Below are 23424 nucleotides of genomic sequence, written 5' to 3' on the forward strand. Positions count from 1 at the left end.
AAAAAAGTAAAGTGTTATTATACAAGTCAACTCAATCCTAAGGACATGTTTGCTTAGCTTTTACAATTTGCTCAAGTAGTGACACCACATCTTCCCTCAAGATTTTCTTTGACTCTAATTCAGTTTTCCATGAATTGTACATTGCTTTGAGGTAGGAGAGCATATTAAATTCAAAAACTTGATTGTTATTATCATTGTAATATCTACTATGCCAATGACACCCCTATTACCGGTATGTCGCCTTTTTGAATTTGCAAAGTCTAGGAGGAGAGGTCTATGCATGTAATCCCAAAAATTGAAGTTCTGAGCCTCTTGAAAATCTTGAGTCCTTAATAGTATTTCTTGATATATCTCTACTCATTTGTATGGTACAGTTTAAACACTGACATCAATTAATTGCAAAGTTTGTTTATCTTGCTATAAAACTTGAGAAATACTCCTCTTATATTGAACTGTAATATTACCAACATTTGTAAATTGTTGTAAGTCAAAAATCTTTTTAAATTGATTTTTATTTGTTCCTACTTTGCATAATGTATATGCCAAAATAATCAATAAATAAACAAATCGACAGAAAGAGCAAGGTAGAGAGAGAGAGGGAGAAATGTATATATACATGCCCATATTTGACAATTATTCAACGATATTCACCAAACCTGGGGCGAAAAATTGTTTTAGTATAATTTCAGAGCTAAACAATAGAGAAATTTCTAAAATCATAACATTTTAGTAACATTTATTAACATTTTATTTTAACATTTTATATAAACCGCGTGGAGCAGTTTATGTAGCGTCATATAAGGAACCACTCAACCAATCAGATTGCTGAAAACTCTTTGCTCAGCTCTGAAATTATACTAAACATATATATATGAATGAGTTAATCTAAAGTGCCCTGGCCATTGACTATCTTGTCATTTACTGCCTTGAAGAACATACTTGAAAATTATCAGGAAGCAATTCTACAATATAATCCTTTTCTATTAACATCCTTGCAAGTACCTTATTCAAAATATTTAGTTTAATTGGGTTTTACTGTAATTATATAAAAGATAAAATCTATATCATAGGTAAATAATAAAACAATTAGCTTCACCTGAAACCACCCACAACCATCTAAAACCAATATGAGACTGAGAGAATTGGCTTGTTAGGCCATCTGAAGACAAACGATTTCCATCATCATCGTGCTCAATTAATAATTTTTCGTTGTATATCGAACAGGAGAGGGGTGCAACTTAAAAAAGCCATTATTGTTCCAATAATTTCATTATGTAAGAATATATTACAGTCGATCTCATTTTCAGAATAAACACTAGCGAGAAAAACACACAACGTTTCGATGACTCCATGTCATCATTCTCAAGTGAGAAGAGAATAAAAATGAATAGTTAATTTATACCGTACGAAGGTGGCAAACGTAAAAAGTTTAAAATATTTAAAATATTTAAATAAATAATTGCGCGTGTTGAGTTCATAAATGTAAACTATTAAATAAATAGTTTCGCGCTGAGTTTGACGCTCGTGACAATCTGGAAGACGTCAAAGCAAATTCTTTTCACTCCAAATTGTTTTCACTCTTCCACTTCAAATTGCACATGAACAATTGCATCGGTCAATCATGGTAAACGTGCATTGTCGAATGAGGCCTTCGATCAAGCCATCTTCTCGCAACAGCGACAAGATACCATCCAGACGTTCGATGGAAATCTTCATCTTTCGACAAACATGGTCCAGAAGCTGGGAGATGCTGGTTTGTCTCATGTTACGCTACAATCTCTGTACGAGAAACTCAACATTACCGGCCTCAATGAAGTACTGGCCTTGGCGCCATCTGCAAAATCAACTTGTCATCATATATAGAATTCAATTCCGCTAGAGAATTCTCTCCGGAGTTTCTCTCCGGAGTTCATTTCCAACTGTCGGAACGGTAAGCAGTCTGAGTCTCAAATGATGACTCACTTTTCAGGAATGTGTAAGATCACAAAAACAATGTGAAGCCATCTTCAAGATGAACGATTTTTTCCGCGCTGAGGGCATCCGTCGATTAATCGCGCGGACACGGCCGGACTCGTCCTCGCGAAAATGAGCCCTTGAGTCAGCGGTATCGTTTAAAACGCGTGACCGGATATAAAAGTGCGAGCTAAAATTGTAAAAACCGGAAATAACGCTTCCTAAGTTGATGAACTAATATCTCGAAAATTAGTTCGGTGACCTACCCTGATTTTTTCCTCATTACGCGTTCCTGAAGAAAATTTTAAAAAATTTATCTAGTGGAAATTTTTTTACATTTTAAAATAGCATTTTCCTAAATAATTCAAGTTCCACTAGATAGTTTTTTTTAATATCACGTATACATGTAGAGAATGTGATGATGTTTAAGAAATTTGAAAAAAAAAAAACTAAGTCACCGACTTGGTTTTTGAGATATCGTTCAAAAACTGTGTTTTAGAGGGTCTTTTAGCACTACTGTACTGTTGCCATGGCAACAGATAATACCTCACGAACCCCCTTAAAAGATTGCCCTAACATAGTGTTACGCATATGTCAAGTCATTATCCTGATGATAAGTTTGACAGTCCTGATATCTTTTATTGATTGGCACTTGCTGTTAATTGTGGAAAACCCTTTCGAGCCTCCTTAAGCTGGACACCTGCGTCACCACGAACGTGACAGCTGATCACAGCTGTCACGTTTTTGGTCATTGTTTACAAAGGAAATGTGGCCGTAATTTGCAACATGCCGTATTTAAGGGATGTGAGAAAATCCCTTTTAATCGCTCATGACCAAGGACTGGTGTCAGACGAGGAACTGTTGCTATCACTGAAAGAGAATTCGTCAAAAAACCCTGAGTTTTCGTACGAAAAATATGCGAGGTTTAGTATCGATAGTATCGAGGAACCCGAGGGCAAGTCCGAGTTTAGAGCTGAAAAAAAGGACCTTCTACTGCTGGCTGATGCGCTTCGACTACCGGACACCTTCCACTGTAATCAGAGAACCACTGCCGACAAGTTAGAGGGGCTATGTATTTTGCTCAGGCGAATGTCGTTTCCTTGCCGATACAGCGACATGCTCGCACGATTCGACCGACCGGTTCCTGAACTTAGCATGATATCAAATACGGTGATGAATTATATTTACGATATACATGGTCACAAACTGTGTCAGTGGAATCATGATCTACTGAATCCACGTGACTTCAACACCTACACGGATGCTATATCGAATAAAGGGGCTGCACTACAAAATTGTTTCGGGTTTATAGACGGAACGATTAGACCGATATGCAGACCCTCACAACAACAAAGAATAATCTTCAACGGCCACAAAAGGGTTCACTCCTTGAAGTTTCAGTCCGTAACTTTACCAAATGGTTTGATAGCCAACCTGTTTGGCCCAGTTGGTAAGTAAAAGAAATGTATTACGTAATTTTTGTTCTATAGTATTCGTGATGCCAAACACTTCCAGCCCGTATGAAAGGGTACCTTTGCGAAACTACATCTCATTTGAAATACAAGTTTCTTTATTTTCCTAGAAGGTAGAAGGCATAATGCAGGGATACTTGCAGACTGTAAGCTACTCGACAGTTTGGATCAGTATGCATTTAACACAAATGGACACCCTGTCTGCCTTTATGGGGACCCAGCTTACCCAATACGAGTGCATCTACAGGTTCCATTCAGACAGAATGCTATTACTCCAGCAATGGAAGCTTTTAATAGCTCCATGAGCTCTGTAAGGGAATCAGTAGAGTGGACCTTTGGTGATGTTGCCAAGTCGTTTAAGGCCTTAGATTTTAAAAGTAATCTAAAAATTGGTTTGAGTTCAGTTGGCAAAATGTACTTTGTCTGTGCACTCATTAAAAATGCAATCACATGTTTATACAGAAACCTGACATCGAACTTTTTTGAAATTGAACCTCCTTCCCTGCATGATTACTTAAGATAAGATCAGATAGTTAAAGCAGCAGTACATGACATGAAGAATTTATTCTTGTCTTGAAAAGCTCATTCGTACAACTCTAATTAATATAATTATACTCTGTACATTAGCAACCAAAAATTGCATAAATTCCATCCGCAAGACTGTAAAGTTATACTCTGCATTGTCTTTTGATTGTTCAACTTTTGATATAAAATAGCAATGAAAATAAACCTGAAACATATATAACTTTAGGAAGGAGGCAGTTATTAAAATTAGATTAGAGACTTCGAAAACTGCTTTACTGCCTCCCAAGCTCATTGACAAGTTTCACACAATGTAGGGTCTTAGCGTGCGGAATGTTTTTTTTGTTTTTGTTTTTCGTTTTCCTCATTCAATCAATCATTAGGGTGTCTTTTTGTGTTGTCGCTGTTTCTCGTCGTTCGTTAGTATTTCTTCGCTGGTTAGTTAGCTTCTGTTGTTTCTATGTCACGTATCTTCGTTCATTAGTTTCTTTCGTAATATAGGCGCTAATTGCACCTTAAGTTAGCTAGTCGTTTTCGCATATATAAATTAGTTTTTCTCAAGTTCAGAGTTTAGTCTTCCGTTAGTCATACAGTACTTCGCTTTGAGCAGTTACTCCAATTTATCTTTACTTCGCCTTTGGGCAGTTTATATTCGTTCAGCAGTTTCGTAGAAATCGTAACAATGTAAGTATTGTCATTTCAAGTTTGTTCAGTTCGTTCAGTGTATTTCTTTCCTGTCACTTCTACTAGTCAATTGTTGTAATTTCGTATTCATTTATTGTTTTAAGTTTCAACCCACATAGCGTCAACATCATTCGTACCGAATAAATCGTCTTTATCATCGTGGTGTTGTGAGGTTACGATTACTGTAGTTACACACAATATTGCCAAGTTTACCTAGACCCAAGTAGTGAGTGAAAAAGCAATTTTCTTCTAAGAAATTAATCAGTAAGAATAAACTGAAAGGTGGTAATTTATGACTCTTTCCATTTTTTCACTCGCTGAAGCATACCCATCATAAGCTGACTTTGCTGCTGCATCATTACTTGAAACTGTTGTTGTTGTTGCTGCTGCTGTTGCTGCTGTTGAAGCTGTTGCTGCTGTTGTTGCTGAATCAATTGCATCATACTTTCATATCTTTGCTTCTCTAATTCTTGCTGTTTTTCCTTCGTCTGCAACTCTTTCTCTCGGAGGCTCATTTCCTGAGAATATTTTTCTCGCAAATACTCTTAATGATCATTTTCTCAGCATAAGCGCACTGGCCTCGCCTGATCCGAAAAATCACCCCAGTATTTCCACCATCGTGAACAACGTCTCTTCTACTGCTGTCTTTAACTTCACCTCAGTAACCGAATCCACGATAACAGACTTGTTAAAGTCACTTAACATCAGAAAAGCTACCGAGTGTGCTTTAATACCTCCTAGGGCTTTGAAAGAAGGCTATCCCAGTCTCGGCCATCCGATCTGTTCTCTGATCAACCAACTGATTATGAGAAAGGAGATACCCAGCACCTGGAAACACGGGGAGGTTTTACCGTCCTTCAAAAATGGTGATGCAATGGACAAAACAAACTATCGACCAATTACTATTCTGCCTGCAATTAGGAAAGTGTTTGAAAAAAGCTTATGTCCTCAGTTAACCTCTTACTTTGAAACTATCTTGCCAGCCACCCTAACTGCTTACCGAAAGAACCACAGCTGCTGTACTACCTTGCTGAGACTGACTGAAGACTGGAAAACTGAACTAGATTCAAACAACATTGTTGGAACGACATTAATTGACCTCAGCAAAGCCTTTGATCGCCTCCCTCACAATCTACTACTTGAAAAGCTTGCAGCGTACGGTGTCAGCCTAGAAAGCCTAGAGCTACTGGAAAACTATCCGAAAAACAGAACAGAATGTGTTAGGCTAAATGTCATTCGTTCATGCACCGAAAAGATAAGGTCAGGTGTTCCACAAGGGTCTGTATTAGGCCCGCAGCTATTCAACATTTTTATAAACGACTTGTTCTATAACATTAAAAAAAGCCAAGCTATCCGCATATGCAGACGACAAACAACTTTACTGTAGTAACGCAAACGCGAGAATTGTACAGAGGATCCTAAATTCTGAACTAGCTGTGGTTTCAAGCTGGATCAAAACGGCCTACTCCTAAATGCTAAGAAATGTGAATCCTTGGTCTTAACAAAATCAAACCTCCAACGTAACCAAGCAAAGAAAGACAAAATCAGCTTCATGATTGATGGAAAATCTATACAACCCTCTACCACCTGCAAACTCCTGGGCGTGCTTAGAGATGACCGGCTGAATTTCAACAATCACGTAGCTTCACTATGCAAGAAGATTAGCAAGCAAATTGCAATCATATGCCGGTTTAGAAAACTTCTTAGCTTGCAAACCAAGCTTACATTCTTCCTCACTTTACCTATTGTTCCACAGTGTGGATGCACTGTGGAAAAACAACATCGGCTAAACTTGAAAAACTCAACGAGCGTGCTTTAAGATCAGTCCTTAACAACAGCACTAGTACCTATAGTACTCTACTTGAAACAGTAAATATGCCCACATTGCACAACAGAAGAGTCCCGGACATGTGCATTCTTATTTATAAAGTTATTCATGGGACAACATCAAATCCACTTCGTACTCTGCTGACGCTTAGAAACAACTCACACAACCTACGTGGCGAACTGATTCTTGTACAACCCAGAGTCAACACTACTAAGCATGGGCTAAATACTTTCAGGTACTTTGGTCCAAAAATTTGGAACTCTTTAAATAATGACTTTTAAGTCACGAACACTAAAAGAGTTTGTAACACGTATCAGGAAAATTACTTTTGACGTATGTAACTGTACCCTTTGTAGCTCTTAGACTTAATGTAGTTTTTACTCTGGATGTAGTTTTAGTATCCTATCTCTTTAGTAGCATGTATATAGCTATATTAGTGTATTTATAATGTAATTAATTGGTTGATTAATTAATTAATTAATTGGTTAACCTTATATTTTACTTATTATCTCTGAACTTTTATTGTAACTTTTTAGTATTATATTTCATTTACTTTCTACTCGATTCATTAGCTATCTAAGCTAGGTGCCTGACAAGCTCCATAAATTTCGAGTATAAATAAATCTACATCTACATCTACATCTCTATGGTGTCATTGCCTAAATTTCTGCTTTTTTTCTTCTTTGAAATTTTGCTATTTTCCTCCTCCTTTTCCTCTCTCCAAATGTTTCCATGGCAATTCTTCTCATTTCCAAAGCACTTTCCCTGTCCTTCTCTGATTTTGAAGAGGCACTTTCACCTACAGAGGTGAATGAGTCAATTATATCATTTAACAATATTAACTATTTAATTTTTTTACTCCCCCTAAGCAAAGTTACAAAAGATAAGATAAGTGCTAAACTTTCACAAAGGCTATGACTGAGTTAAAGAATGCTCATTTTATGTTTAAAATAGTTGGGAGGTGGCAAGGAGGTAGAAAGATTTGTCACAATAAAAATAAATAAATAAATAAATAAATAGAGGAACTTGAAATTTACCCAGGCAAAAAAAATTACAGGCTTACACAACTTATGCTCAAAGAAGTACAAACCCACTCCTTTGGCCTAAACCCAATAACAAAAGTTGAGTTATGAGTGGTCTCAAGAACAAAATTAGATATCACATGCTAAGCTTACTACTGGGTTGTTTCTAGAGGCCATGTAGACAAGCTATAATATAGCCTGTAGCTGTGAGATAACTAACGAGTTGAAAAAGCAGCAAGAACGAATGAGTGCAATTGACAGACATCTATCATGATCAAAATGAAACAAATAACTCTTTCCCATCAAGAGGTGCAAAGAGTACCCAAAAGGTCTCTAACTGATCCTAAGGTCATGAGTCCCGTAAAAATACCAACACGAGTAAACTGAGTAGAGGTGCAAAGAGTACCGAAAAATACCAACACGAGTAAACTGAGTAGAGGTGCAAAGAGTACCGAAAAATACCAACACGGGTAAACTGAGTAGAGGTGCAAAGAGTACCGAAAAATACCAACACGAGTAAACTGAGTAGAGGTGCAAAGAGTACCGAAAAATACCAACACGAGTAAACTGAGTAGATTTTCAAAATTAAAAATGCTGTATTGGTAAGTTTCTTTCTATCAACCCTTTTGATTTTGTCTGATGCAACAATCCCTCTTCCTAGCTAGCCCCAGTATAATGAAAGCAAAAATCAAAACAACTTTTCTTACCATCTTTCTGTCGGAGGTCCTCCTCGAATTTTTCTATTTCGAGACACTCTTTTATTAGTTGATCAAGTTCTGACAAAGATGGGCTTATTCCACTTGCGTTTCTTTTCCTCTTCATTCTCATTCGATACTTCTCTGCGAACAGAACGTACCGATCTTGCACTGATCTTTTTGTCATCGAATCCTTGAATAACGGATCTTGTTATCCACTTAGCGCCTCTGCAGTCGACAGCCATATTTGCGCTCGGTTGCTCGTTTCCTTCTTTGCTTTAAACGGATTCTGCACTCTGACTTCTTTCATTAGTGCTACGTCGTGCTGTTCAGACCATTCCATAGGCCCACTACATAAAAGAAAAAAGATAAAAGCGAGTGTTTACTGTAGGTAGTAGCTGTATAAAATAGTCGATCACATTTCAGCACTAAAAATAAAAGAGCTTAATGGCGGAGAAATTAATGCACTTTCCTGAACGTGAAATACGGCAATGACATAAAACTCTCGACAAAAAGAAAACAACTAACAACAAAAACAAACACATGGCACCCTGCGAGCAGAGGTACACATGGTACCCTGGTACACATGGTACCCTGCGAGCAGAGGTTTTTTCCAGAACAGGAAAACTATTATATTCCTGTTCTGGAAAAAACCTCTGCTCCTAGGGTAACTAAAATTCACGATAAAACAAAACCACGTAACAGAACCTGCGGAAACTTATGCCAAACACACAGTTAGGCACATTTTGTCCAATTTTTAAAAGTTATTGTTTAAGTGCAGATAAAAAACTACTTTGTTATGAAACATACAGTGTACTTACGGGTTTGATTTGATGATTGGAAATGAAGACATGGTGTCAGTCTTGTACTGAGACAGTCCTGAAACAGAGCAAAACAACACGCACGCCAAACATCCCGCTTTCACGTCTGCGACCTCTCGTCAAAAACGTTTGCACATGCGTGCTGATTGCGAAGCTAATATTTAAACCTCCGGTTGACGTCCGTGAATCAAAAACGTCCAATGCTTAAGGTGGCTCGTACCGGTTTTCATCTTTTATATGGTTCGTAACTTTGAAAGAATACAACAGAAAGACTGACCAAGGCCAGTTGAACACGGGGTTGAATTATATAATCATTAGAGAGCTTAAGCACCAGACGTTCTTGAGGTCACGAACGCCTACCGGAAGTCATTAGAGGAACTATGTACATACTGCGCATGTCATGACGTTCGCGTGGTCACGTCGCAGACACCTGAACGCCACTTTTCAGGTTGAAGGTAGGACGCCATGATATGCTGTTATTTTGTTTATAGGAGATAAATTATTTACTCAAAACCATAAAAAGCTCTTCTGCTTTTCATTAAGTGATTAAAAAACGTTTTTGTAGCGCGTCAAGTGGTTTTTGCTTAATCGATAGATTAAAAGGGATTCGACAATAATGGCAGACAATCTTCTCGCCAAGTCTGGGTGAGTTAAGTCATTTGATTTCATGTCCATTTGGATCATCAAATGTAAAACTAAGATTTTTTTAAACCGGGTTTAAGCTTATCACAAATTACTTTGAGCGATAATTTAGAATTAAGACACTTAAGCGACATTTAGATACGATAACAAAGTGCAAAATGAGATAGATGATTGTCTTTCTGCATCGGTTGTATTTTGTAACTGCACATTGTATATTGTATGCATGCCTGCTAGGTTTTGAGCAACCAACTACAAACATAAGAATAACAAATCTCGCTGTGGTTAACGAATTTAGAAAAAGAGAAATGGTCCTCTAGGCATCCAGATCATGCACTGAAAACTTCATGCTCGCTCGTTTGTTTTCGTTTACACAACTATGAAGTAGTAAATTTCAAGTCGCCTAATAAATAGGAAAGACGAATTATTCATACTGTCAAGAGAGTGAGGTAAAGAAACTTATTCCCTTGCTCATTAAGGTCATATCTCTAGCATCTTTTAGCAAAGACATGTTAACACGGGTAGAAGTCCGTGACTGAAGAACGTCGATTGCTTAACCTTCCTATTTCGCGCCAAGAACGAAGGCCTCGATCTAGTCTTACGCGGCTTCTCTGCCGTTCGTGTTGTCAAGAACGTCTGGTGCTTAAGCTCTCTATTGGTTATCCAAAAACAACCTCGTTCCCAGGGTCTCTCATCCTCCCGCCCGCCTGGAGCGAGCGAGGAAAGACCCTGGTTTAGGCTGGTCACGTGTTTAGAGAGAAAAAAAATTCCTTAGGGACGAGTCGTTTATTTGCTCGATTTTTTCCTCATATCCTTTGTCATCTTCAAATCGACGCTATCGTTGTTTAGGTCGCCACGTTTTATAGCAGCCTTCAAGTCGCTATATCTCAGAGTGGGTATTGTAACCTTAATTCAAAACCCAAACAAGTCTAGTGTTTAAAAGCGGTATATTTGGGCAGAGATGCTGTGGCCGTTTTACCGACGGGATAATATGGTTAGCCAAATGCTGCAAAATTCAACAACTTGCATATTTTTATTCAACAACTAATTTTTATGCTCAACAAAATATATTTTTATTCGACAGTTTACAGTTATATTCAACATTTTATATATATGTATATGTGAACGATCCTTCGCAGTAAAGCACTATTTGAGCAATAGTGAAAATCAGACCTGAAAAAAATTTCAGGCCTGTACGGGATTCGAACCACTGACCTCTGCGATACTAGTGCAGCGCTCTACCAACTGAGCTAACAAGCCAACTGGGAGCAGGCCATCAAATTAATTCGACATAAACCCGTAGATGATAAATCAAACAACAACAAACATATGAAACATATGTATGAACTGCGGTTATGAGACGTATATGTGAACGATCCTTCGCAGTAAAGCACTATTTGAGCAATAGTGAAAATCAGACCTGAAAGCACTACGCAGTAGTGCTTTACTGCGAAGTAAATCAGACCTGAAAGCACTACGCAGTAGTGCTTTACTGCGAAGGATCGTTCACATATACGTCTCATAACCGCAGTTCATACATATGTTTCATATGTTTGTTGTTGTTTGATTTATCATCTACGGGTTTATGTCGAATTAATTTGATGGCCTGCTCCCAGTTGGCTTGTTAGCTCAGTTGGTAGAGCGCTGCACTAGTATCGCAGAGGTCAGTGGTTCGAATCCCGTACAGGCCTGAAATTTTTTTCAGGTCTGATTTTCACTATTGCTCAAATAGTGCTTTACTGCGAAGGATCGTTCACATATACGTCTCATAACCGCAGTTCATACATATGTTTCATATGTTTGTTGTTGTTTGATTTTATATATGTGTTCAACAACACGCATTTTCTTTTCATATTCAACCAAAATTATTTTCATCCAACAACAATATTTATTCAACTTCAATAGCTATATTTATTTTACTCAACAAAATTAATTGTTCAACTTCAGTCCAAACTTTTTACTCAACAAAAGCAATTATTCAACTTCTACCATGCATAGTTATTTAATGACATACCTTCTATTATGACTAAGTGTTTGAAAGTTCCCGGACATTCAAAATATCGTCATTCAACAAAATCCCCGTCCAGTCCCCAGTTAAGGTGGCTCGTACCGGTTTTCATCTTTTTGATGGTTTGTAACTTTGAAAGAATACGACAGAAAGACTGACCAAGGCCAGTTAAACACTTTTACGGGGTTGAATTACATAATCATTGGTTATCCATAAATAAGTGTCATTTCGTCACTAGCAGTTTCCATGGCATTTACTTTCATAGGCTTATTCAGACGCATTTTTCAGCTTGTGGCTTAAATAATTCGAAAACTAACCCGGTGACCCCCTGATTTTTATCAGTGATTTATTTTGGCACTTGAAAAGGAAAATGCACAAAGATTTTTAAAAAATTCTACCGAGCGGAATTTCAGAAAATCTACAAAAAGGGCAATTTTCACACATCGCAAATTTCCTTCCGTATAATTTTCTAGTTTTTTTTCTGATGATTCCTTTCGACGTTATTATCATATTGAAACAATAAAAAGAAGGGGTCACCGGACTTGTTTTCATGCAATAGCTTTCGTGAGTTTAGCAATTTCCACGCGCGTTCTCGCACGTTTAAAAATCTGGATTCTATAAGATCGACATTTGCTCATGATCTGTTTTAGCTACCGCTGACAATTGCGTGTGCTCGCGCGAGCACCTACGATCTGATGTTTTCAGACGTTTACTGCTAAGAAAATCGTTAAACAGCCGTCAAAGACAGCCTGCCGAGCTCATCTTAAAAATCCTACACATGAATTCTGGCTATATCATATTATTTTCCTTGAAGTTTCAAAGTCTTCTTCCACTTTGTAACGTTCTGGAGTTCGCTTATACAGTTCGCTTACAGTTCGCTTACAGCTCCATTAGTTGTTCGTTATCCTAGATTGTATCACACCCCGTTCTCACTTTACCGTGCATAATAAATACTCGAGTAAACGTCTCCTGGGGCCTTGGGCGTGGACTTGGAGGCCTGGACACTACACCTCCTCCCTTTTCTTTAGTGAGGCTTGAAGTCTCTGTAAATTGTTTCCCACGTGGACGTTCTGGCTCGTACTGATCTCCGGGGTTCCGATGGCGCGATTGTCGGTCCCCTGTGCGTCTCTTGCATGACTATATTTCCTTCTCCAGGAACCTCCCCTACTTCAATATGGCGGTTCGTTGGTCGCCTGTTCATCGGTTGTTGTTCTTTGTCCCAATCCAAATCGTCGTGCTCCTCCTTTCCAGCATACTTGAGTACCTTACAGTGGGAAGAGTTGCGGGATTTGACTTCCTTTCCTTTCTTCACAGTGATCATGCTCCCTTTTATTCCAACGACTGCATATGGTCGTGGATCACAGGGCGGGGTCAACGTGTTACCCCTATTCTGTTTCAAAAGGACACGGTCACCAATTTTGATCGAGCTTTGTGATGTGTGTCTGCGCTCATCAGCATAAGCTTTCATTTGCTTCTTCTTTATCTCGTCTCTTTCACGGATTAGTTCATGGCGTTGTTCTTCCTGGGGAACAACCCTTTCTGGCAGTTTTCTTCTTATCTCTCTCCCGAACATAAGCTTGTCGGGACTCTCTCTCTCGTCACAGGATGGGGTGTGGCACGATAGCTGCCAACCGTCCTTTGGATCTCTTGTTTAAATGCTTTCCCCTCAATCTTGGCAACCCTCGCGCTCTTTTTGACCGTCTGGATGAATCGTTCAACGTCACCATTTGCCTCCGCCCATCCGGGTGTGACTTTCCAGTGCCTGAACCCTTGTTCTTGGGCATATTTTGCAAATTTGGACCCATTAAATGGGGGGCCGTTATCTGTCTTCATTTCTTCTGGAATTCCATAAGTAGTGAAAACACGTGTGAGCTGGGGAATTACAGCCTCTGCGGAGGTACTTTGTGACAAGTTCTACGACAGGATACCTTGAATACTGGTCCCAGAACACTAAAGCCATGTCCTTATTTGGAAAAGGTCCCGCAAAATCCACACTGATCTTCTTCCACGGACCTGTTGGTAGCTCCGACATTTGGAGTGGCTCTCTGGTGTGGCAAGGGATGGTAGCTTGACAGGCTAGGCAATTCCCAACGTGCTTTTCGACCATCTTATCGATTCCGGGAAACCAAACGTGGGCACGAAGCAGTTGTTTCGTACGAACGATGCCCTGGTGACCCTCGTGAGCAATTTTCACCATAGTTTCTCTGAATTCTCGAGGGACTATGATTCTTTCACCCCGAAGGACAAGACCGTCAGCCACAGCCAATTCATCGTAAATATTGAAGTACGCTTTTATGTCTTGGTTCCTGTGGTCGATCTTCCTCTCCCGTATACAGGTGATTAACCTTTTTAGTTCCTCGTCGTTTTCCGTTGCCTTTACCAGGTCCTCTTTGCTGATATCCCGGGGAATGTCACTTGCGACCACGAAATTCACGTACTGCTTGACATCCTTGGTAGTGCCTAGTTCCCTTCTAGTGCAGGTTTCACGAGGCAGCGGGTGCCTAGATGTATAATCGGAGATATTCGTCTTTCCGGGCCTATATTCGACCTTGAACTCATAATCGAGCATTCGTACCATCATTCTTTGCAGCCGTATTGACGTCTGATGCCTAGGGTTGTTCAGAATGACTTCGAGCGGTTTGTGATCGGTGACTGTTTTGAACGGCAAGCCATACATGAATACATGAAATTTCCTGCACGCAAAATCTGCCGCCAGTATCTCTAGCTCGATTTGGGAATAGTTCCGTTCCGCATCTGAGAGGGCCCTGCTAGCGTATTGCACCATCCTCCAGCCTTTGTCACTCGACTCACGTTGGACCAAGGTCGCTGAGATTCCTAACGAACAGCCATCCACATGAACTCCATGCTCTGCAGCGGGGTCAAAATAGACCAAGACTTACGGTGGCTTCAAAGTACGGTGGCTTCAAAGGGACATACACTTTCCTCTCTCTTTTTTTTCACTTGCGACTTAGCTGCTACTTTCTTGCGACTTAGCTGCGACTTTCTTGCTACTTTCTTGCGACTTAGCTGCGACTTTCTTGCGACTTAGCTGCGACTTTCTTGCTACTTTCTTGCGACTTAGCTGCGACTTTCTTGCTACTTTCTTGCGACTTAGCTGCGACTTTCTTGCTACTTTCTTGCGACTTAGCTGCGACTTTCTTGCGACTTAGCTGCGACTTTCTTGCTACTTTCTTGCGACTTAGCTGCGACTTTCTTGCTACTTTCTTGCGACTTAGCTGCCTGGCTACCTAGCTGGGCCGAGTGGGACGCAGGCTTGGTTGCATTGCCGATAAACAACATGGATTCTCTAGAAGAACAGCTAGTTCCGGAGGTCGGAACCAGGTATTTTGACACTTTCTCCTGTCATTCGTTCAAATTAGAAATGCTGAAGGTACAAAAACTTATATTTGGCTTCATTCTCTTTAGATTTTCATTTTTTTAAAAGAAAAACGTGGGACTAAAGATGGCGTTTGCCAACAGTTTAAAGACGAAAGGGTAAGAATTTATTACGAACCGTTTCCTGTACTGGACTCAAGATTGTGGCGCACTTAAATTTGATATCTCAAATTGTCTTTTTACACTTTCCTTACCTTCTTGTTACGTCTGGTTTACATTCGAGAAACCTTTAATCATTTAACTTCAAGATGGGACGGTTATTTGTGCTTCACTGGGAATAGTTTTGACCCTTCTCATAAATGGCTGCCAATTAAATTTTTTTTATAAGTATTAAAACTAGCCAGACTAACCTCGGTTTTGCGTTTATAATTTGAAAGAAATTTTACTCCCAAACGAGTTTAGTGAAGTTAATTTCATTGCATACAAAATAATTTTTATATTAGTAGCTATTTATCATTCCTTGAATCCAAGGTAACTGATTTGGAAATAATTGGATGAGAGAAAAAAAGTTTTCTTTTTTAATTTAATTGCTTCCAAATTGGACAAGCATGTAGTCCTTTACCCACTAATTTATGTAACATTCCAAAGTAGATGAACTTGATGTAGGGCAAACGTTGGGCCTGATATATGGCATGTACATGTTGAACATGATATACGGCAAATGTTGCTTGTATACATATGGAATTTCTCTTCTTCTATTAAACTCAAGATCTTACTTATTTACTGCTTGATATATTAAGTTGGACACTTGCAGAGAAATTCCATATAAACTCAAGATCTTATTTGTTTGCTGTACATGATATATTGAGTTGAGCACTTCCATATCTGTGTACATCCATGTATTATTCTATAGTATCTGTTGCCATTTTTTCCTTTTGTGTTTCTTATCTTGGGAAATATACCCATAGGACCTGCAAGTATTTTATGTGTTTTTTTCACAGTTTACGTATTCGTATTACACCTCAAGTGGCTTATTTTACCCGACTAGTTTGACTCCATACTAGTTTGACTCTAAGATAAACTCATTTTTCCTTACTACAGATGGACTTTACAGCTGTGAGGATGGCAACAGATGGAGATTTGCAAGCTCTTGGTTCGGTTTGTGGGGGCGACATACTTGCACTGAGATAATAAGGATAACGCTGCTCATTGCAGTAGGGGATTAATTATTCTTTTCTTTTTATACATGTCATTCATGTGTACTCTAATAGGTTGTGTTAACATAGCACTTTTAAAATGGAATGGAAAATAGTTTGTTACCTGCTATTTACTTTGCTGTTCTACCTTGTTGAGTTCATAGATTTTGAATTACCTGGCCAGATGATATCTTTACAATACACTGTACTGTAAAGAGTGTGAATGGTGGGTCAGGCAATTTCTCTCCCCCACAGGTGTGTAGTTTATGAATGAAAATAATCCTTTCTTAGTGTCAAGAGTTTAAGTTCCTTTCCACATTTAGAAAACATGTTGGAAACAGAGAAGAAATAAAGTTGATTTTAATTAGCATTTTTAATTAATTTACTTGGGTGGCTCGGTATCCAGCTACAAAATGATAGCGGCATTAGATCTGACCAACAATAAATACCTTCCGATGTACATTTGGCCACACTGAATATTTGCGAACCTAACATAGCCCCTTAAGTAACCGCATACAAAGCTTTGTTTTTGAGTGTACCAAAAACACTGCTCATGCTGGGTAGCCTGTGAACAGGAATGAAATTCAACCATTCTTTTATGGTATGGCATTAATATGGTCCAGTAGATCTAAGTAGAGTTGGAGAGCTTCCTCTGCTGTTGTAGCTGGTTCTAGACCTTCATCCTCCATGATTAGATCGCAGAGCTCTTTAAAGTAGGGACATCCTTTCGCTTGTGGTTGCTCGGCATACGTATCCTGTGCGATTTCGATTTCGTCGATGTCAACAGGAGTCATGTAATCTTGACTCTCAGCTGATGCTGGAACGAAGTAGAGTACATCTGGCTTTCCCGACGGAGATTCCACATTGCTAGACGGTCGAATTCGGTGAACATTCCATTCCAGTGCAGCTCTGTGTAGTTCACTTTGTATGACATCCATGAAACAGAACTTCAGGCATTCGCGGTGTATTATATCATCATCGTGATACAAACCAGAATCTCTCAAGTCCTTAAAAAATGTAATCCACCATTCTGCACATCCTTGCCTCAAACGTCCCCACCATGCTTCAATTCTTTGGTTTGCTGTAGATTTCCCATACATGAAACTTTTATCACCTGCAAAGTCGTCATTCATGGACCGCCGAAAAAAACGCTGAATAGCTGCTAAGTTCCTGTTCTCAGATCCCCTATCTCCACGTACTATCCTTGCCGTACCTCCTAACTGTCTTGCATAGTCTAAGAAATATTGAGCTACTATACGAGGGTCGTTGTTCGAAGATGCAACCTCCAGCCATAGGATCCTTCGACTAAAGCCATCAATTGCACCATGAATGCAGAATCCAAACGGTTTTAGTTTGTCGTAGCCATCAATGTGCCATAAGTAATTTGGTCCTTTACACCTGTAAATTCGTCGTCGTAGTCTGTGCTGTGACCTATGCTCCACCCCTTCAGGATCAAAAACCCTCAAAACATGTCGAACGACTTCCCTCGTAGTAACAAGACCGCCCTGATTGATGAGTCTCTGATGCATTGCTCGATATCCGAGAAGGCTTCCACTCCCCTTCAGTTCCTGCTCGACTGCTTCTACCACCTCATTCAAATTACTTCGACGCCGACGTCTTGTACATCCCAACCGTCTGAGTATTCTTTTCAATTGTCTTAACGAGATCCCGATACCATGTACACTTACGAGAAATAATGCAATTTCAGGTGCAGTAAGCCCAAGATTGAAGTAGTCCTTGATTATCTCGTCGCGTATTACTGCATTGTTCCTTATTGCTGGAGAGTAAGATGGAAGCACTGCCAGCGATGTAGAGCACACCGAAATGAAAAAGAAAACGGCGAAAAACTTCATAGCTATACTGTAAAGCCAAGGCAAAACAGACTACCTATTGTTTATAGGAGTCTACGTTGTTTTCAAATAAAACAACCTGGCCGGCTGATGCACCAGGCAACTAAGTCGCAAGAAAGTAGCAAGAAAGTCGCAGCTAAGTCGCAAGAAAGTAGCAAGAAAGTCGCAGCTAAGTCGCAAGAAAGTCGCAGCTAAGTCGCAAGAAAGTAGCAAGAAAGTCACAGCCAAGTCGCAAGAAAGTAGCAAGTCGCAGATAAGTCGCAAGAAAGTAGCAGGAAAGTAGCAGCTAAGTCGCAGCTAAGTCGTAAGAAAGTAGCAAGTCGCAGATAAGTCGCAAGAAAGTAGCAAGAAAGTCGCAGCTAAGTCGCAAGAAAGTAGCAAGAAAGTCGCAGCTAAGTCGCAAGAAAGTAGCAAGAAAGTCACAGCCAAGTCGCAAGAAAGTAGCAAGTCGCAGATAAGTTGCAAGAAAGTAGCAGGAAAGTAGCAGCTAAGTCGCAGCTAAGTCGCAAGAAAGTAGCAAGTCGCAGCTAAGTCGCAAGAAAGTAGCAAGAAAGTCGCAGCTAAGTCGCAAGAAAGTAGCAAGAAAGTCACAGCCAAGTCGCAAGAAAGTAGCAAGTCGCAGCTAAGTCGCAAGAAAGTAGCAAGAAAGTCGCAGCTAAGTCGCAAGAAAGTAGCAAGGAAGTCGCAGCTAAGTCGCAAGAAAGTAGCAAGAAAGTCGCAGCTAAGTCGCAAGAAAGTCGCAGCTAAGTCGCAAGAAAGTAGCAAGAAAGTCACAGCCAAGTCGCAAGAAAGTAGCAAGTCGCAGATAAGTCGCAAGAAAGTAGCAGGAAAGTAGCAGCTAAGTCGCAGCTAAGTCGTAACAAAGTAGCAAGTCGCAGATAAGTCGCAAGAAAGTAGCAAGAAAGTCGCAGCTAAGTCGCAAGAAAGTAGCAAGAAAGTCGCAGCTAAGTCGCAAGAAAGTAGCAAGAAAGTCGCAGCTAAGTCGCAAGAAAGTAGCAAGAAAGTCGCAGATAAGTCGCAAGAAAGTAGCAGCTAAGTCACAGCCAAGTCGCAAGAAAGTAGCAAGTCGCAGATAAGTCGCAAGAAAGTAGCAGGAAAGTAACAGCTAAGTCGCAGCTAAGTCGCAAGAAAGTAGCAAGTCGCAGCTAAGTCGCAAGAAAGTAGCAAGAAAGTCGCAGCTAAGTCGCAAGAAAGTAGCAAGGAAGTCGCAGCTAAGTCGCAAGAAAGTAGTAAGAAAGTCGCAGATAAGTCGCAAGAAAGTCGCAGCTAAGTCGCAAGAAAGTAGCAAGAAAGTCGCAGCTAAGTGGCAAGAAAGTAGCAAGAAAGTCGCAGCTAAGTCGCAAGAAAGTAGCAAGAAAGTCACAGCTAAGTCGCAAGAAAGTAGCAAGTCGCAGATAAGTCGCAAGAAAGTAGCAGGAAAGTAGCAGCTAAGTCGCAGCTAAGTCGCAAGAAAGTAGCAAGTCGCAGCTAAGTCGCAAGAAAGTAGCAAGAAAGTCGCAGCTAAGTCGCAAGAAAGTAGCAAGGAAGTCGCAGCTAAGTCGCAAGAAAGTAGTAAGAAAGTCGCAGATAAGTCGCAAGAAAGTAGCAAGAAAGTCGCAGCTAAGTCGCAAGAAAGTAGCAAGAAAGTCGCAGCTAAGTGGCAAGAAAGTAGCAAGAAAGTCGCAGCTAAGTCGCAAGAAAGTAGCAAGAAAGTCACAGCTAAGTCGCAAGAAAGTAGCAAGTCGCAGATAAGTCGCAAGAAAGTAGCAGGAAAGTAGCAGCTAAGTCGCAGCTAAGTCGCAAGAAAGTAGCAAGTCGCAGCTAAGTCGCAAGAAAGTAGCAAGAAAGTCGCAGCTAAGTCGCAAGAAAGTAGCAAGGAAGTCGCAGCTAAGTCGCAAGAAAGTAGTAAGAAAGTCGCAGCTAAGTCGCAAGAAAGTAGCAAGAAAGTCGCAGCTAAGTCGCAAGAAAATAGCAAGAAAGTCGCAGCTAAGTCGCAAGAAAGTAGCAAGAAAGTCGCAGCTAAGTCGCAAGAAAGTAGCAAGAAAGTCGCAGCTAAGTCGCAAGAAAGTAGCAAGAAAGTCACAGCCAAGTCGCAAGAAAGTAGCAAGTCGCAGATAAGTCGCAAGAAAGTAGCAGGAAAGTAGCAGCTAAGTCGCAGCTAAGTCGCAAGAAAGTAGCAAGTCGCAGCTAAGTCGCAAGAAAGTAGCAAGGAAGTCGCAGCTAAGTCGCAAGAAAGTAGCAAGAAAGTCGCAGCTAAGTCGCAAGAAAGTAGCAAGGAAGTCGCAGCTAAGTCGCAAGAAAGTAGCAAGAAAGTCGCAGCTAAGTCGCAAGAAAGTAGCAAGAAAGTCGCAGCTAAGTCGCAAGAAAGTAGCAAGAAAGTCGCAGCTAAGTCGCGAGAAAGTAGCAAGAAAGTCGCAGCTAAGTCGCAAGAAAGTAGCAAGAAAGTCACAGCCAAGTCGCAGATAAGTCGCAAGAAAGTAGCAGGAAAGTAGCAGCTAAGTCGCAGCTAAGTCGCAAGAAAGTAGCAAGAAAGTCGCAGCTAAGTCGCAAGAAAGTAGCAAGGAAGTCGCAGCTAAGTCGCAAGAAAGTAGCAAGAAAGTCGCAGCTAAGTCGCAAGAAAGTAGCAAGGAAGTCGCAGCTAAGTCGCAAGAAAGTAGCAAGAAAGTCGCAGCTAAGTCGCAAGAAAGTAGCAAGAAAGTCGCAGCTAAGTTGCAAGAAAGTAGCAAGAAAGTCGCAGCTAAGTCGCAAGAAAGTAGCAAGAAAGTCGCAGCTAAGTCGCAAGAAAGTCGCAGCCAAGTCGCAAGAAAGTAGCAAGAAAGTCGCAGCTAAGTCGCAAGAAAGTAGCAGCTAAGTCGCAAGTGAAAAAAAGAGAGAGGAAAGTGTATGTCCCTTTGAAGCCACCGTAAAGACTGTGTCTGAGCTAAGCCTTCTTTCAAACTCTCGAACGCTTCCTGATGATTTCTCGTCCAGGCAAAAACGTTGGCTTTGAGTAAACGTCTAAGAAGTTCGGTTTGAGGAGCATACTTTTCCATAAATCTCGCGTTGTATTGCACTGTACATAGGAATGAGTTCAGTTCCTTCGCGTTGCGAGGAGGCTCGGCCGCCTTGAAAGCCTCAACCTTTCGCGGGTCAGGGGATGCTCCATCTTTAGAAAACTTCCTCCCGTAATACACACAACTTTGCTTATTGAATTCACACTTTCCCTCGTTAAACGTGATCTTCTTTTCTCTAGCCTTCTTGAATAATTTGTCTAGATTCCGATCATGTTCCTGTTGTGTTTTTCCGTACACAAGAATGTCGTCACTGATGTTGAGGCATCCAGGTATGTGGTGAGAATGTGGTGATGTCCCGACTGTTCTCTTGCAGTTCCAGTTGATGATAGCCATGATTCATATCCACGTGGGAGAAAACAGTTGCTCCATTGAGCTCATGTGTGATATCCTCGAGAGTAGGCATAATAGTATGGGTCCGCGGAATGGCTTTATTGGCCTCTCTCATATCCACGTTCAGTCGAATTTCATTCGCCGTTCTCTTGGGTGTAATCACGACTGGGGATACCCAACTGGTAGGCCCTTCGACCTTCTCGATTACATCATCCCTTATAAGTCTCTCCAGCTCCGCCTCCAGTTTTGGCCCTGACGCTGAACGGGATCCTCCTGTGAGATTGAGCAACTGGTGTTACTGTACGGTCAACGTGTAGATCTACCTGCACTCCTTCCATTTTCCCGATCCCCAGGAACAGGTCTGCGTATTCCTCAAGTAATTTTGCTTGTGAACATTTCAGAATCAGTTCGTATTGCATTCGTAATCACCACCAGGCCAAGACTTTCGGCAGTCTGAAATCCTATCAAGGGTTCCGTGTTGGTGTTACCTTTAATGACGTGGAACGTTGCCGGGATGATTCTCGTGTTTGACTCTACGACTGCATCGAATTCTCTCATAACTGTTAATGGCCTGAACGGGTTTTCATTCGTTTGGTACGAGCGCAAACACTTGTCGACCTCTCCAATTTGGTCTTATTTGCCAGTAGCTGCTGAAAGGTGCATTCATCCATTACGTTAACCGACTCTCCCGTGTCGATCAGCACTTTGACTTCGTGGTTTTCGATTTTTATACTTCTTACTGGCCTGGGTTTTGTGTTGCTTTCGACAGCCCAACTTCTTCGATCCCACAAAGGGATTCCGCGTCACTGCTATCTGATTGCACCTCCTGACGAACTGTCTTTACGATACTCTTATTTATTTTCCTTTTACTCTACAGCATTTGGCAAAATGATACAGCTTCCCGCATGTGGTGCATTTCTTTCCCCATGCCGGGCATTTCTCCTTTCCTCCCACGTGTGGAAATGCGCCTCCACAAAAGTAACACTCTTTGTTGATACCAGTCGGGCTCTTTTGCCTTCCTAAAAGGACCCTCTTCAATTCTTCCTCGGTATTGTTCCTTCGACTTTGATGCTCCATTTCGATTCTCTTCGCTTGTTTATCCGACAATTCCTGTGCTCTAGCGTATTCTAACGCCTCCTGAAGCGAGTGCGGCTTACTGAGCAAGCGGCGTCGAACTCTCTTCGATTTTCCCTTTTCAATTAGCTGCATTTGTATTTCAAATTCACGCCAACCCTCTGGAAATTCACACGGAGCCGCTGCTTGCTTTAAACGCGTGGTGTAATCATCGTACGACTCCTCTTCCTCTTGGGCTAACTGCCGAAATTGGTATATTCTAAAAATATGATGTCTTTTAGGCTCAAAATACTCTAGAAGTTTCTCTCCTGCGGTTTCGAAGTCTTCTCCCGTATCTTCTAGTGTGTCAAAGATGTCCTGTACTTTGGGACCAGCACAGTGTAGGAGTAGTGCTCGTTTTCTCGCTTTGTCCTTTATATTCGTCGCTGCAGCGTATACTTTGAATCTTTCGAGATATTTCCTGAATCGAGTGCCGACCGATGTCGGATCTAGGTCCGGGTCAAACGGTCCGAAGTTGAGATTTGTATCATATGCGGCCATTCGCAGAGATTTCTCGATCGAAACAATTCGATCGAACGCCTATGAGATGATCCTCGTCGCCAATGTAACGTTCTGGAGTTCGCTTATACAGTTCGCTTACATTTCGCTTACTGCTCCTTTAGTCGTTCGTTATCCTAGATTGTATCACACCCCGTTCTCACTTTACCGTGCACAATGAATACTCGAGTAAACGTCTCCTGAGGCCTTGGGCGTGGACTTGGAGGCCTGGACACCACACACTTCAGGTAGATTATCCTTCACTTGAGTTCTTCTTTTTTCGCCATCGCAAGATTTCATATCGGTTGCATATTTCTTTTAAATGTGAAGTGAAGCAACCTTTACTTCTCCGAAAATCGTCTTCGTTATCTTAGTTTCTATCCTACATTCACAATGGCCGCTCAACACATCAAATACAAGCTCTT

At 40.8% G+C, this 23424-nt stretch overlaps 2 protein-coding genes, 2 long non-coding RNA genes and 1 pseudogene across 5 annotated transcripts in view; 3 read left to right on the forward strand and 2 right to left on the reverse strand.

Annotated features, from left to right (window-relative positions):
- LOC148728630 (uncharacterized) overlaps positions 1-23424 on the forward strand; it is a 52699-nt gene that overhangs the window by 22388 nt on the left and 6887 nt on the right. The window lies entirely within an intron of this gene.
- Positions 1016-4790, forward strand: LOC148728634 (uncharacterized). The gene is made up of 2 exons (XM_088762641.1): positions 1016-3403; positions 3536-4790. The coding sequence occupies exons 1-2, from the start codon at positions 2740-2742 to the stop codon at positions 3946-3948; spliced, it is 1077 nt and encodes a 358-aa protein (XP_088618767.1). The 5' UTR covers positions 1016-2739; the 3' UTR covers positions 3949-4790.
- Positions 4905-8701, reverse strand: LOC148728635 (uncharacterized; annotated as a pseudogene). The gene is made up of 3 exons (XR_016002286.1): positions 8189-8701; positions 7106-7258; positions 4905-5177 (listed from the first exon to the last, which is right to left on the reverse strand). The product of XR_016002286.1 is annotated as an uncharacterized LOC148728635 (transcript).
- On the forward strand, positions 14548-16546 carry LOC148728636 (uncharacterized). Its single transcript, XR_015988927.1, has 2 exons — positions 14548-15139; positions 16082-16546. It is a non-coding gene; the product is annotated as an uncharacterized LOC148728636 (long non-coding RNA).
- LOC148728637 (uncharacterized) lies at positions 16773-21391 on the reverse strand. Its single transcript, XM_088762963.1, has 2 exons — positions 21030-21391; positions 16773-18036 (listed from the first exon to the last, which is right to left on the reverse strand). Exons 1-2 carry the CDS (start codon positions 21389-21391, stop codon positions 16773-16775), a joined length of 1626 nt encoding a protein of 541 aa, XP_088619089.1.

Source organism: Stylophora pistillata, chromosome 6 (assembly GCF_964205215.1).
Source record: "Stylophora pistillata chromosome 6, jaStyPist1.2, whole genome shotgun sequence".
Lineage (NCBI taxonomy): Eukaryota > Metazoa > Cnidaria > Anthozoa > Scleractinia > Pocilloporidae > Stylophora > Stylophora pistillata.